Below are 15,851 nucleotides of genomic sequence, written 5' to 3' on the forward strand. Positions count from 1 at the left end.
TTCAAGGCTGAAGGTATCCAGGGCAGTCAGCCCCATCAACGACACTGTGGACGAGCCTAGGGTATTTCTTCCAAGAAGCAGGTAAACTGATCTCACTTGCACAAGGGCCACTTAACTATGTCTTGCCTGAATAGTCAGGTTTTTTATTCTTCCCTCAAAGATCTCTGTTGTGGGTGTTGATAGTCCTATTTTCTGCTGCTTTGTTTAATATAGAGTGTTTCCTTTATTCCTCCTACCTCAATGCCCCACTCATATTTCAGGCTGGGACCTACTCCTAATTTAGAGCTCTCTTTCCCCCTTTTGCCAACTTCTATTATGAATCTACCTTTGCCACCCAGCTTAGTGTATCCCAAGGTTCTCTTTACCAAGCCACAGTCGCAGAGCTCCAGGGAAAAGCACCCTGGTCTCATCTCTCCAGGCAGAGGAGAACAGAAGCTCCATATCCACGCATGGTGCAGATGGTTTTTTCAGTCTACTTGAATCATTACCAGCTAGAAGCAGTGGTCACTGGGACTTGGACATGAGCTGCAAAGTATAGAATTGTGACAACAATTCCAGTACCATGCAGACTTTTCCTGGATGTGGACTTTTCCTGGACTCCTGCTCCTTGTGACAGCTCCTAACAGACTGAACTGGGGTTGGGTTGCATTTTTCAGGGATTTGGCATGGTGATGGTGCCAACTTGGACTTAGTGAACATGTTAAGGACACTACTCTTTTATGGATTCTTGCTGTATTGGCCAAGAGTTTGCTTAAAGGCTTTAATCAGTGTAAAAAAAGAAAAGAAGACTGGATAAAGAAGATGTGGCACATATACACCATGGTATACTATTCAGCCATAAGAAATGATGACATCGGATCATTTACAACAAAATGGTGGGATCTTGATAACATTATACAGAGTGAAATAAGTAAATCAGAAAAAAACAAGAACTGCAGGACTCCATACATTGGTGGGACATAAAAAAATGAGACTAAGAGACATGGACTAGAGTGTGGTGGTTATGAGGGGGGGGGGAAGGAAGGGGGGAGGGAAGGAGGGAGAGGGGGAGGGGCACAAAGAAAACTAGATAGAAGGTGATGGAGGACAATCTGACTTTGGGTGATGGGTATACAACATAATTCAATGACAAGATAACCTGGACATGTTTTCTTTGAATATATGTACCCTGATTTATTGATGTCACCCCATTAAAATTAATAAAAATTTATTTATAATAAAAAAGACACTAAAAACAGTGAATAAACAGACTACAAATTAGGTTCTTTTTATAAAATAAAACAGAAGAGCCCTGGTAGCTCAGTCAAGTAGAGTGTCCTCCCAACATAATAAAGGTGCAAGTTTAATTCCAAGTCAGGGCACATACAAGAATCAACCAATAATGCATAAATAAGTAGAATGACAAATCAATCTCTCTATCCCTTCCTTTCTCTTTAGAATCAATCAAAAATATTTAAAGGGAAGGAGAATATCTTTTATTTTTATTTATTTATTTATTTATTTAATTACAAAGACAGAGAGAGAGTCAGAGAGAGGGATAGACAGGGACAGACAAGCAGGAACGAAGAGATGAGAAGCATCAATCATTCGTTTTTCACTTCACATTGCAACACCTTAGTTATTCATGGATTGCTTTCTCATATGTGACTTGACCGTGGGCTTTTAGCAGACCAAGTAACCCCTTGCTCAAGCCAGCGACCTTGGGTCCAAGCTGGTGAACCTTGCTCAAACCAGATGAGCCTGCGCTCAAACTGGCAACCTTGGGATCCTCTGCATCACAGTCCGATGTTCTATCCACTGTGCAACCGCCCAGTCAGGTGGGAAAAAAAATATTTTAAATAAATAATAATAAAAATAATAATGGCTAGTATGAAAACATTTTTTGGCCCTGGCTGGTTGGCTCAGTGATAGAGTATTGGCCTGGCATGTGGATGTCCCAGGTTCGATTCCTAGTCAGGGCACAAAGGAGAAGCAACCGTCTGCTTTTCCAACCCTCCCTCTGTCGCTTCTTTCTCTCTCTCTTCCTCTCCCGCAGCTATGGCTTGATTGAAGCGAGTTGGCCCTGGGTTCTGAGGATGGGTCAGTGGAAGCCTCATCTCAGGTGCTAAGAATAGCTCAGTTGCTGAGCAACGCCCGAGATGGGCAGATCATCACCCAATAGCGGGCTTGCCGGGTGGATCCTGGTCAGTTGGGGCACATGTGGGAGTCTGTCTCTGTCTCCCCTCTTCTCACTTAATAAAAAGAAAAAAAATAAAAGGAAATATTTTTTGAGATAGTTGGCAATGACCAAGTTCACTGACCAAAAATGTTAACTGACAGCATATTCTATAATGGTCTTCATGCCTTTCCAAAGGGATGGCAATATAAATGTCATCTCTTTATATTTTTATATCCCAATATAAATATAAAGAAAGCAGCCTGACCCGGTAATGGTGCAGTGGATAGAGCATCGGACTGGTACATGGAGGACTTGGGTTTGAAGCCCCGAGGTCGCTGGCTTGAGCACGGGCTCATCTGGTTTGAGCAAGGAGTCACCTGGTATGCTATAGCCTCCAGTCAAGGCACATATGAGAAAGCAATCAATGAACAACTAAGGTGCCGCAATGAAGAATTGATGTTTCTCCTCTTTCTCCCTTCCTGTCTGTCCCTATCTGTCCCTCTCTGTCTCTGTCTGTCTGTCTGTCTCTCTCTCTCTCTCTCTCACACACACACACCACAAAAGCAAAAACTACTATAACAATATTAAAGATTCTAGAGTCATATGGGGTATATCACTATTTGATTTCAATGATCAAATAAGTAAAAATTATCCCCTCGAAAACAAAGCAAGTTGTCCAAGTTTGTTACTGGGTAATACTACTATACTTCAAACAGCATTTAAAACAGTTTAATCCCTACTTAGAAAGTAGGTAATAAGTAGTAGGAAAAAAAACAACCTACCTTCATATTAGTAGAGGATAAAAACTTATTATGGGCACATAGCTTGGGACAGTAATGACAGACTTCACAAGTCTGATTTCTATTTGATTAGAAGAGCATCTCAGGGCAATGATTTTCCTCCCTCCACTTTCTAATGATTGTAGGAAAAAACCCACCTTAAAACTGTAATTACTGCTTTTTCAAAGTAGTCATAAAATACTCATTCAGCTAGGGCTTTATGGATGCCCTTTATGTCATTATCACTAGCAAGAAAGAAAGTCACAATGTCAAATAACATCTATCAAATCTGTAAAACAGAGAAAGAGTAAACTGGGCTTTATTTGGCTAACAAAGTCATCGGCATCTTTACAAAGGTTCTCGTATCTTTCTTAAGACTTACCAAGTGTGAAGGTTTCAGTCACCAAAAAGATTTGCCTGAATACAAGCAACACAAAACATCTATCTGCCTTACATAGTAAATGTCCAGGTGCCACTCTATAGCTATTCCCCATGTATGGACAAGATTCCCTTCCCCGTCATCTACTCAAGACTTCTACAGCAATTCTGCCTCTACTAGACTGAGTCTGATCAGCATACTTCTATTTCCATTGTGTGCTGTTATTTCTCCAACTTAAAAAAATCCCCTCACTTCACTTTCTCCACTGGCTACTACATGGCTACTACACCTCATTTTTCTACTCCCTTTTGCAGAAGAATAACCTGGAACCCTCTACTTTCATCTCCTCTAGATCTCTGCTCAAATGTCATCTCAGTTAGGCTACCCTAAGTACTTTATTCAAATTTACAATCTGCCCACCCCAATCTGTTATTTCCACAGCATTTTTAAATCTACCATATTATACAACTAATTTTTTTCTTACACTCTTACTTATTGCTATCAACCCCTACAAAAAAGGGGATGAATATATACTGTATTTACCCATGTATAAGACCCATCCTTTCCCGAAAAATTTGGGGTCTAAAAACTGGGTGTGTCTTATTACAGTGGTTGTAGTTTGTTTTTGTACTTGCATTTCCTACTTTTTTGTGCTTGATGAGGAGTTGCATGAATTTTATGATGAATAAAACTTGAGTTCAGGCCTGACCTGTGGTGGCGCAGTGGATAAAGCGTCGACCTGGAATGCTGAGGTCGCCGGTTCAAAACCCTGGGCTTGCCTGGTCAAGGCACATATGAGAGTTGATGCTTCCTGCTCCTCCCCCTGTTCTCTCTCTATCTCTCCCTCTCTCTTTCTCTCTAATAAAAATGAATAAATAAAATCTAAAAAAGTAAATAAATAAAAAAACTTGAGTTCAATAACTTTATATAATACATTTCCCCCCTAAATTTCAGGCCCCCAAATTAAGGAGCATCTTATACATGAGGAAACACAGTACCTAAGCTCTAAGGGCAGAAGTTTTGCAAATGCCTATCTTGTTCACTGATATATCTCAAGAACCTGAAGAATGCTTGGAACAGTGTAAATGCTCAATAAATATGTGCTGACTAAATAAATGAACTGAATAGATTTATTATTTGTCCTGAAATCACTAAATACAATCAATCAGTCTAAGGTATAAACCAGTATAAACCATATCGGTACACCTAAACTTCCTTTACAACTTTTCCTTTTAGAGAAGCTTAGCTGGAAAAGTGTTTATGTAAAACAAATGCTCAATAAACTGATGAACTAAAATAAGGAGCAAAGAGAGCAAGCAGAGAACAGCCTTGGTATTTATTCCCCTCTGACATTATTGCTTCTTTGGTGGGGAGGTATTTGGTTATAGAGCCACAGCAAAATAATGCAGTTTCTACAAAATAATATCTAATGATGTCACTGAAAAGAAAGCTAATTACATGGAAATGTTTACCATAACAAACTAACAGCTAATCATACACCACTATTATAAATTAATTGTAAATCAAGTGAGAACTTCATTTTACTTTTTTAGTCAGAGAGACAGAGAGAGGGACAGACATGAGAAGCATCAATTCTTTGTTGCAGCTCCTTAGTTGTTCATTGATTGCTTTCTTATATGTGCCTTGATGGGGGAGAGGGAGGTCTGCTGCAACTGAGCCAATGACCCATTGCTTCATGTCTATGATCCCACGCTCAAGCCAGCAACCCCATGCTCAAACTGGTGAGCCGTGCTCAAGCTGATGAGCTTGTGCTCAAGCCAGTGACCTCGAATTTCAAATCTGGGTCCTCTACGTCCCAGGTTGATGCTCTATCCACTGTGCCACTGCCTGGTCAGGTCAAGTGAGAAGAACGTGAGACAAGACAGATGCCATAGAACAGCAAATGATGGGATGCAAATAGAAACTGAGCTAGGAACTTCAGCAGCTCAGTCTTTGAAATGCAATTCTTACCTCAATGATCTTTTTTTTGTGTGTGTATTTTTCTTAAGTGCGAAGCAGGGAGGCAGAGAGACAGACTCCTACATGCGCCCTACTGGGATCCACCTGGCATGCCCACTAGGAGGCGATGCTCTGCCCATCTGGGGCATTGCTCCGTTGCAACTGGAGCCATTCTAGCACCTGAGGCGGAGGCCATGAAGCCATCCTCAGCACCTGCGCCATCTTTGCTCCAGTGGAGCCTTGGCTGTGGAAGGGGAAGAGAGAGATAGAGAGGAAGGAGAGGTAGAAGGGTGGAGAAGCAGATGGGTGCTTCTCCTGTGTGCCCTGACCGGGAATTGAACTCGGGACTTCTATATGTGAATTATATCTCAACAAAAAATTTTAAAAAGATTTGCAGATCTGTAATTACCAGATTCTACTCACTAGTTTATTGAATAAATCTCAGCACCATCACTGGGTAAAACTTATACCTATAAATAATCCCTAACAAGAATCCTTATAGGTCTTGTTATACTTTATTCTTTTCCTAAATGGGAAACAACAGACTGTTTTCCTATGGTAGCAGGTGCACATTATATATTTTTCTGGGTTATTGGAAAAAACATTTTTTGGGGGAGGAGACACAGATATTTCTATAATTTAAGGCATTCTATTCTCTAGACAGAATCAAACAAAACCTCTACACACAATAGATATATTATAAGGACAAAATTTAACCAAGTTATACACTGAACAAAAGAATCAATAATTTGCTTTAAAAAAATTAAGGTAAAGGATGACAACCATTAAAAAAGAAAACACTCAAACGTATTAGTATTAATTAAAAGTAGAATATAAATAAAACAATTGAAGATGTCAAAATAATCAATTTTGGAATACCTGGGGCCAGATTACTGGTATGTGAATTAACAGTTGTTAAAAGAAAACAAAGAAAGTAATACATTATTGCAACAATAGAGTCTAGGGAATCCTAGGAGAAGATATCCCTTATTTATATTTGTACAAAAATAAAATTTAGAATGGAGGAGGAACTGAAAGTCAGATAAGACTACTGTAGAAAATCACTCTGCAGAAAGCAAAGAAAACTTCAAGGAAATATAATTAAGGAGATGGGCATCACTGTGGGCACCTGCTTGTGGTGCTTACACACCAAGGCTTATGGCATGAAGCAAGAACATTATAATGTCTCTTTGGCAGTGGGAATGACCACAGTGGTGAGGGGTGAGAAATAGCAAGCAAACAAAGAACACTTATGAGACTGGCTTCATTTCCTACAGTGGTAATTCTTACCCTTTTGTCCACCTTCATACTTTGCACAAATACAACACAAACCAAACATCAAATCTCTCATTACACATAGAGATTCTCAACAAGAAAGTTACTGATTTAGAATGTTTGCTGGAGTCTTTAGAAAGCAAAGATCAACTTGCTCAGTGAAAACTACATGTTTTATGCTCAGACATTTATGAGAAAGTGAGAAAGAAAAACCTCAGCTAAGAAACATAACAATTTTTGACAGATCATGATTCACTGGTTGCTTCCCATGTGTGCCCTGACTGGGGATCAAACACACAACCTTGTTGTTTCAGGTCGATGCTCTTAACTGACTGAGCTAACTTGCCAGAGTCATATATCATAATTTTTAGTCACTTTTGTAAACCAATCTATTTGATATTCTATAAATTACCTTAAATTTATTTTATACTTCTGGATAACATTTATAAAAAGGTAAAATATGTCTGCCTGACTTGTGATGGCACAGTGGGTAAAGCATTTGACCTGGAATACTGAGGCTGTCAGTTCGAAACCCTGAACTTGCTAGGTCAAGGCACATATGGAAAGCAACAACTGTGAGCTGATGCTTCCCGCTTCTCTCCATCCCATTTTCTCTCTCTCTCTTTACTCTCTAAATATCAGCAAATAAACTTTTTAAAAATGTCTAAACAAGAGATGCAGATTTTCAAATTTATAAAAATCATTGATCAATTTTTCCTGTAATATATAAATATGGGAAAGTTGTTTTTAAAAATAAAGCCCAGCTTAGCCTGTGGTGGCTCAGTGGATAGAGCACTGACCTAGTACACTGAGGTGACCAGTTCAAAACCCTGGGCTTGCCCAGTCAAGGCACATATGACAATCAATGACCAACTAAAGTGAAGCAACTATGAGTTGATATTCTCATTCACTTCGGCTTGGTAAAATCAATAAATTTTTTAAAAAATCTGAAAAAAGTATATAGCCCACACAGTCCTACCTGTCAAACATAAACACTAGTATACAGAATGTTTATATACTCACATATAAACAAATATTAGTACTATACAGTGCTTTATATATATCTAAGGATATGAATACATTCAATCTTTGCAACAACTAAAAGAGACAGGTAATACCATGATCTCATTTTTATAGATGAGAAAACTGAGGCATGAAAAGACTAAGTAATCTGTACATAGTCACAGAGCAAGACAGTGGCAGAGGCAGAATTCCAGGTCATCTGACTCCACCATTCACATTCTTAACTAAGCTGCATCATCATTCTCAAGAGCTAGAGAAGTGGAAACCTTCACTAATAAAGTAATTTCACATTAAATACCCCCATCTCACTGTTCTGATATCATCAATCATAGTTAAAGTTTGGCTATAGAACTACAGGAAGACCCTAACAACCAATGTTAGATAAAAATTTTAACTCACAATTGTAGTCATTAATTTTCAAAGAGCTATCAAAAGATTTAACTTAGAAGAGTTTGGATATTTTATGGCAAACAGCAGCCCTCTGGAATAACTAAAAACATTATTAAATAGTAATAAGATCTAATAACAACAGGATTCTTGCATAATAATGCTATCGTATAATTTTCATTTTTTCTTTTAAACTAGAACACAATTTTAAATGACATTTGTTGAAGAGTAAATAGTTACAACTTGATTATTAAAAATAATCAAATCATCAGCAAACTAAATCACAAATGAAAGAAATTATTCACCTGAAAATTAAAAAAAACATTTCCTAGAAGATTCAGTGAAAAAAAGAAAACCTCAGGGCTTGTATCATAAGTATTGTAGGAAAGTAAGTAATATTAAATATTTTTTCAATGCAAGGATTAAGTCTTTTAATTTCCTCCCTCAAATAAGTCATTATTTACTCTTAAAACTAGTTTGGGGAAAAAACTAATTTGAAAAGTTACTGAAGTACTAAGCATATCAATTGAATAGGAAAAGGCCTATGGAGCACTGGGGGAGGAGTTCAAGTCCTGGTCCTTTCTTTCCTGTGTTCCTTGAATTAGTTATTTACTGTCTCTGCAGCCAATTTCCCAATTTTTAATAAGGGTAAAACTAATGCCAAGTTTCACGGGTTTGCTGTAAGGCTGAAACTAAGTAATATGAGAGAGAGTGCTTACCTAATTTCTATCTCCCAAGCTTATCCACAATTAGATTTATCATCTGATGCTGTATACTGAATGAAAGCATTCACTTACATTAACGTTTGCAGTAATTCGACTAATATTAATTTTTAATAGCTATTCTAATAGTATTTGGGCTTCGTCACATTAAAATCTTATCGAAGTTAAAGATTCAAAGTTGTTTTCAAAACAACCTCTAACAGAATGAATAAAAACTACATTCTCCTGCCCCAATCCTTCCAACTTTCTTCTGCTCCATGGAGGAAACTATTCTTTTTTCTTAATTTTAACTTTAATTTATCGATTTGAGAGAGAGAGCAAGCAAGAAAGGGAGGGAGAGAAGAAGGGAGAGAGAGAGAGAAATGTTGACTTGTGTTCCTCTTACTTATGCATTCACTGATTGATTCTTGTATGTGCCCGGATTCAGGATTGAACCTGCAACCGTGGAGTATCAGCACAATGCTCTAACCAACTGAAATACCAGGACATGACCTGGAGACAACTATTTCAACTCAGTTATTCCTCTCATAGTTACTACCTTATCTCTAAATAATATTCTTATGTCAGTATTTCTTTATTTATACATTTTTTTATTCTATTGATTTCCCATTGTTATAGATGTAACCTCCACACTCTCCATCCTACTAATGTAGTTTTCCTTTTTTTTTTTTTTAGGTAAGCAAGAGGAGGGGAGATAGAGAGACTCCTGCACATGCCTGACTGAATCCACCTGGTGACCCCCATCTGGGGCCAATGTTCTGCCCATCTGGGGCTGCTCACAACCAAAGTATTTTTAGTGCCTGAGGTGGAGGCTCGATGATGGAGTGCTTGAATCAACTGAGCCATGGCTGCAGGAGAGGAAGAGAGAGAGAGAATGAGAACGAGAAAGAGAGAAAAGGGGTAGGGGTGAGGGGAGAAGCAATGGTTACTTCTCCTGTGTGCCCTGACCAGAAATTGAACCTGCAACTTCCACACGCCAGGTCAAAGCTCTGCCACTGTGCCTACTGGCCAGGGCCTAGTTTTCCTTTCTTGTATGATTTTGGGGGTGGTAAGATTACAGAATGTCTTTGCTATTTTGTCTGTTTGTTATCATACCTTTAATTCTCCCCCCATGTTCTATTATATTAAGTAATCAAGTCCTCCTTTTTAACAGACTTCCATTTCTCTATTCTGCATTCCAGTGACTACTAGCATCCATCTCGAGTTACTCTTGAGAAGTCTGATGCCATTCTGCCTCCTAGTCCTTTGCAATAAATTATTTTTCCTTAGGGAAGTGTTTGAAGATTGTTTCTTTATCTCTAATGACCTGAAATTTCATGACCCCTAGATCTTGTGATTTTTAAATTTAGCCTTTTGGAGCCGGGGCATATTTCACTGAAAGTAATCTGTCAAATATGTAGAATATGTGACACAACTACAAGACATGAAAATAAGTCAGTTCCCACTGTCAGGGAGAGTAAATAATTAGGAAAAGAAAACATTACAATAATAATATAACATAAAATACTGTCTATGACATTAGATAAATGCAAAGAATTTAGAGAGTTCAGAGGATAAGAATATGTCTGTGTTCAAAGAAAAAGAGGGGAGACACAAATGATTCACATAAAAACTGGAGCATTTCTGTTGAGAACTGAAGAATGAGTGAGACAGTGATATGGAAGGGTAGCATTTGAGACAAGAAAAGCATGAATAAGAGTATGCTATCAGGAAAACAAAGGATGTATTCAGGGAATATTGACTAATTCCATTTGACTACAGCATCAACATATGTGTAGGGAGAAAGGGGTGGTAGATCCACAGCTGGTAAGGGAGGCTGAACATGGAGAACCTCAAGACCTGTGCTAAGGAGTCTGACATTACTATTAGATCTAAAATTACTTTTGGATCCAGTTAGCATTTTGCAAATTACAATTTAAAATTAGTAACTATTAAAACAATACTAGAAGAAAAAATGAGTTCAGGTTTCACTAACAGTTATGAAAATGGACTTACATATGATTAGATCTTCTTCCTCTATTTGTTTTCTTTCCTATGACTGGAGTGCCAAAATGTTCAGGGTTGGTGAGTGGGAGCTGGTCTAATGTCTGTGGGTAAGAACATAAACCCATAAAAAGTTATTACGTTGCAAGTTCTTTCAACTTTTCAAACCAAATCAGTTTAAGAATATGCTTAGATTTTGAGGTTAAAAACTTCTCCTAAGGAAGACTAAAATAAATTTTCCTAAAAATAGAAATCTCTCTTTTCAAAGATGTTAGAATAAAGATTAAGCCCATTACTGAAAAACAGTGAAAATAAACTTAACTGTTCTCTCTAGATATCATTATCTATTTGAAGGTTGACAGGCTTCTAACAATGATTAAATATAATCAAAACAAAACACACCTCAGTGGAAACATTATTGGAGAGATATGACACCTACAGGACATATAAGGACCTAACCCTAGAATCAGGGCTGACTGCAGCTCAAATTTTTCTTTGCACACAGGGAATCATAATATATGAAATAAATTCTTAATAAGTAACAGAAACAAAATTATTAAGATTAAGCATCCAAAGGCTTGAAAAAAGGCTTCAGACAGGCTATATTATTACTTTGCCAACATTTTCTGCAATAAACTGTATTAAAGAAAACGTACAAGTTAGTTTTTCTACACTTAATATTTTGCTTTCTTTTTCAATCAGCAGCACGTACCGTATTTTTCCCTCCATAAGACGCACCTCACCATAAGATACATCTAAGGTTTTATGAGGAGAAAAATAAGAAAAAAAATACTCTGAACCAAATGATGTGTTAAAATATTTAATAAAATACTGTATTTTTCGCTCCATAAGATGCATGGGCATTTTCCTCTCCACTTTTTTTTTTGGGGGGGGGGGTGCGTCTTATGGAGCAAAAAATACAGTAATATTGAGCTTAGTATGAAGATAATAATTAAAACATTTCTTTCTTGTTATCAATTGACATGACAGTTCATATCAATCCATTTATCCCTAACCCCATCCAAAAATAACAATGTCCAAGCAAGGAAATGGTTGATGGTTAAAAAGAAAATGAATAAAAAGGGGTTTTGGAATGATTTCCTGAAGAGGCTATTCCAACTAACTTAATTCTCTGAATATAAATTCTGATTTCCTACTTTTTCTGCATTTTTAAGATTTTCCACAGTTGCTATTCCTTTCATCCCTCCAATAAAACATTTGCTATTATAGTTTCATAAAAACTAGGGGAACTGAAGATCCCAGGAAAATAGCCAGGATGAAAGTGAGAGTGAGGAACTACTTAAGATAAAGACTTCTCAAAGTTACAAACCTCATTGTTATATGAAAATATACCCAGCAACTTAGATTTAAAGATCAGATAGCTAAATATAAACTAATGCTAATATTTAAAATAGTTTATTTTTAATTTTCTTAGTGAGCGAGAAAGACAGACAGACATACAGGAAGGGGAGAGATGAGAAGCATCAACTCAGCTGTGGCTCCTTAGTTGTTCATTGATTGTGTTTCATAGGTATCTTAATGCAGGAGGTGTCAAGCCAAGCCAGTGACCCCTTGCTCAAGCCAGTAAAGCTGTGTCAAGATGGATGAGCCCACACTCAAGCCAGTGACCTCAGGATTTTAAATCTGGGACCTCAGCATCCCAGGTCGATGCTCTATCCACTGCACCACCACTGGTCAAGCATTTTAACCTTTTACAAGTAAAGGTTAAAATGAGATAATTTTGTTGAGAGAAAGAAAAATTGTAAAAAGGGGACGTGTGTTAATCTATTTTGTATAATTCATTAAAATACATATAAATGTATTTAAGATACACAGATATCTAACAACACAGAATACAGTATAGGAAAAGAGTATTAATTGTAAATCATTAAATAAATTCCTTCAAAAGAGAAAAAAATCACTAGCCGGTTGGCTCAGCAGAAGATCATCGATCTAGCATGTGGAAGTCCCAGACACGATTCCTGGTCAGGGTACACAGGAGAGGTGACCATATGCTTCTGCCCTCCTTCCTTCTCCTTTCTTCCCTGTAGCCACTGCTCAACTGATTTGAGCACATCAGCCCCCCCCCAATGCTGAGGATGGCTCCTACATTGAGTCTCTCCCTCAGGTGCTAAAAATACCTCAATTGTGTCTGGGTCCGATGGGCAGAGCATTGGCCCCAGACGGTTGCCAGGTGGATCCTTGTTGGGGCACATGCAGGAGTTTATTTCTGTATCTCCCCTACTCTCACTTAAAAGAAAAAAGATTAGACAAAACTCAAGCCCTGGCCAGATAGCTCAGTTGGTTAGAGCTTTGTCCCAAAGCACAGAGGTTGTGGTCAGGGCACATACAGGAAAAGAGTGTTCCTATCTCTAATAAATAAAAAAATAAATATTAAAACAGGCCCTGGCCGGTTGGCTCAGCGGTACAGAGTCGGCCTGGCGTGCGGGGGACCCGGGTTCGATTCCCGGCCAGGGCACATAGGAGAAGCGCCCATTTGCTTCTCCACCCCCCCCCCTTCCTCTCTCTCTCTTCCCCTCCCGCAGCCAAGGCTCCATTGGAGCGAAGATGGCCCGGGCGCTGGGGATGGCTCCTTGGCCTCTGCCCCAGGTGCTAGAGTGGCTCTGGTCGCGGCAGAGCGACACCCCGGAGGGGCAGAGCATCGCCCCCTGGTGGGCAGAGCATCGCCCCTGGTGGGCGTGCCGGGTGGATCCCGGTCGGGCGCATGCGGGAGTCTGTCTGACTGTCTCTCCCCGTTTCCAACTTCAGAAAAATACAAAAAATATTAAAACAAAAAAAAGATTAAAATCATAACTTTTATGGGGTAAAACCTAATCTTTCAAATTTAGCTTGTAAATTGGGCATTTAAAAATATTTGGAGGCAAAAGCTGGCCCAGATACAATAATATGCCAAACAGAAATTTAGAAGTCACTTGTCATTTAACTCCTACTTATGCTTCCTAAGAGTGAAAATTTTTAAGTACTATATTTGGTAAACAGGGAAAATATATTAATCTGAAATCCTTTTCTGCCAACCTGATAGATGAATTAATACCCTTTCTCAACCCCTAAAATTAAGGTTACTCTCTTGAAAGCAGAGATTCCTATTATAGTATACTGTGCTTTCTATTTTAAGCATCTGCTCATTTTGCTTGTTACAGGAAAAAGATACCCATTATCTAAGAATCACATAGAGGATTTTCAAATAAAGCATAGTCTCTCCCTGGTATGTAATAAAGAGTGAGAACAAGAAGAAACTCATCACGTAAATTTTATAACAAAAAAAAATAATAAAAGAAACTCATCTCTGCGTGGGCCTCAATCCACGCCAGAAAAGCAGGAGCACCTTTACTGTAAGTGATAAAAAAGGCTCTGGGGAGGGTCTACTCTATCTTGTCTCATACCAGAAGAGCAAAAACTAGAGACTCCTGGCTATATGAAGGCTCAAAGAAAATTCCACAGGCCTAGGGGAAACATGTCCATAGCTCTGTTACCAAAAATAGGCTGCAGGAAACATGAAGCTGAGATTTTATCAAAACTTTCTTGAGTTTTCAACTGCATGTAGTAAATACACAGAGAGAAAATCAACTGATGAAACTACTTTGGGATAATATTCAAAATGTTAATAGTCTGTAGAAATACCTAAACACTCCAACAGGTATGTTAGCCAGTGGGCAACATCCTCACTAAACTGGTCATGGACAGAATGAGCGATTTTACTGTTGGAATTCAAATTGACTGAGTGCTAGTATGATCTCCCCCAGAGAAATCTTATTTAAATTTAAGTCCTTGTTTAGGTATGTGGCTTATTAATTGATTTTTGACCCAAAATATGGCCATATAACAAAGCCTTTCTCTCAAAGGCCAAAATTATTACTAGTGTCAATACTGAGTAATCTTTAAAAAAATTTTAAAAATTTTCTGAAAATATCAAATAAAGGAAAAGACTATATAGATAGTAGATTAAATACACACCTGGCCATGTCTCCACAGAGCTTAATACACTTAAAATTTTAAAATAGTTTTAATTGTTTGATTAATGCATTCTTTTTCTGCAAATAGACAGTAAGTTACTCTTATGTCCCAACTGCCAAGCATAGCACTGGCACAGGGAACCAGGGTAAGGAGAGTACATCAGTATTCCAATCACTCTTGTGTACGAGACACACAGAGTAAAACTGAGAGTCCTGAAAGGCAAGAGGAGACACAGATGTATTTGTTCATATGGTTTCACCCTTTACACTACAACTGTGTTATGAACTCTTCCACCTTAAAATTCTCTTGCCAAAACAAAATTAATATTTTAGATGTTACTCTGGATTAAAGATACATGCCTCCATTAACAATAAATCAAATCTTCAATCCCCCCATATTCACTGACTGACTCACATGTTCTAAGGAAAATGAAGTTATTTCTAAAAATTACCTAAACTCAGAATTCTGTTATTTCATCAGTGTAAGAGTCAAATCACTGCATTTGCTCTAAAGCTATATGCATTTCCTCTATTTAAATCTTCAGAATTAATTTAACAAATACTTATTAAAGGCTTTTGTGAAGAAAACACTGCTGGGAAAAGGCCACTCTATCAAGATAACAAAAACTTAGCTATTTCCCAAAACAGCTAAGAATCTCACAAAGAAAATAAAAAATGTAACCAAAATCACCATAAAATAAGAGAAGTGCAAAAGCATCAAAAAAATAAAAAGATCAAATTTGGTTCAAGGGTCCTGGCTGGTAGCTTAGTGGACAGAGCATTGGTGCAGCATATGGATGACCTAGGTTCAAATCCTAGTCAGGGCACATAGTAAAGCAAACATCTGCTTCTCCCCTACTCACTTTCCCCCGTTTCTCCCTTATCCCCTCCTGCAGCCAGTGGCTTGAATGTTACGAGAGTGACCCTGGGCACTGAGGATAACTCAGTCAGAGCGTGACAGCCTCAAGCACTAAAAATAGCTCAGTACTCGAGCACTGGCCCTAGACAGGACGGCTGGGAGGATCTCTGTCAGGGAGCATGTGGGAGTCTGCCTCACTATCTCCCTTCCTCTCACCTAAAAAAAAAAAATTATTTATTTTTTGTTCCAGAGCTCATGAAAGATACCACGGAGAAAGTATTTCTAGTGGCCTTATAAAGAACAGGCCTCAGCAGAAACCAGGATGACAAAGTGTAACCCACAATCTGAAAATA

General features: G+C 38.2%; 1 protein-coding gene across 5 annotated transcripts in view; it reads right to left on the reverse strand.

The window, feature by feature from the left end:
* ARID4B (AT-rich interaction domain 4B) overlaps window positions 1-15,851 on the reverse strand; it is a 183,539-nt gene that overhangs the window by 72,443 nt on the left and 95,245 nt on the right. For all 5 annotated transcript variants that reach the window (XM_066235575.1, XM_066235566.1, XM_066235546.1 and 2 more), the window contains exon 7: window positions 10,678-10,769. In XM_066235575.1, coding sequence (XP_066091672.1) covers window positions 10,678-10,769 — 92 coding nt within the window. The remainder of the gene's footprint in view (window positions 1-10,677; window positions 10,770-15,851) is intronic.

Source organism: Saccopteryx bilineata, chromosome 1 (genome assembly GCF_036850765.1).
Source record: "Saccopteryx bilineata isolate mSacBil1 chromosome 1, mSacBil1_pri_phased_curated, whole genome shotgun sequence".
NCBI classification, from domain to species: Eukaryota; Metazoa; Chordata; class Mammalia; order Chiroptera; family Emballonuridae; genus Saccopteryx; species Saccopteryx bilineata.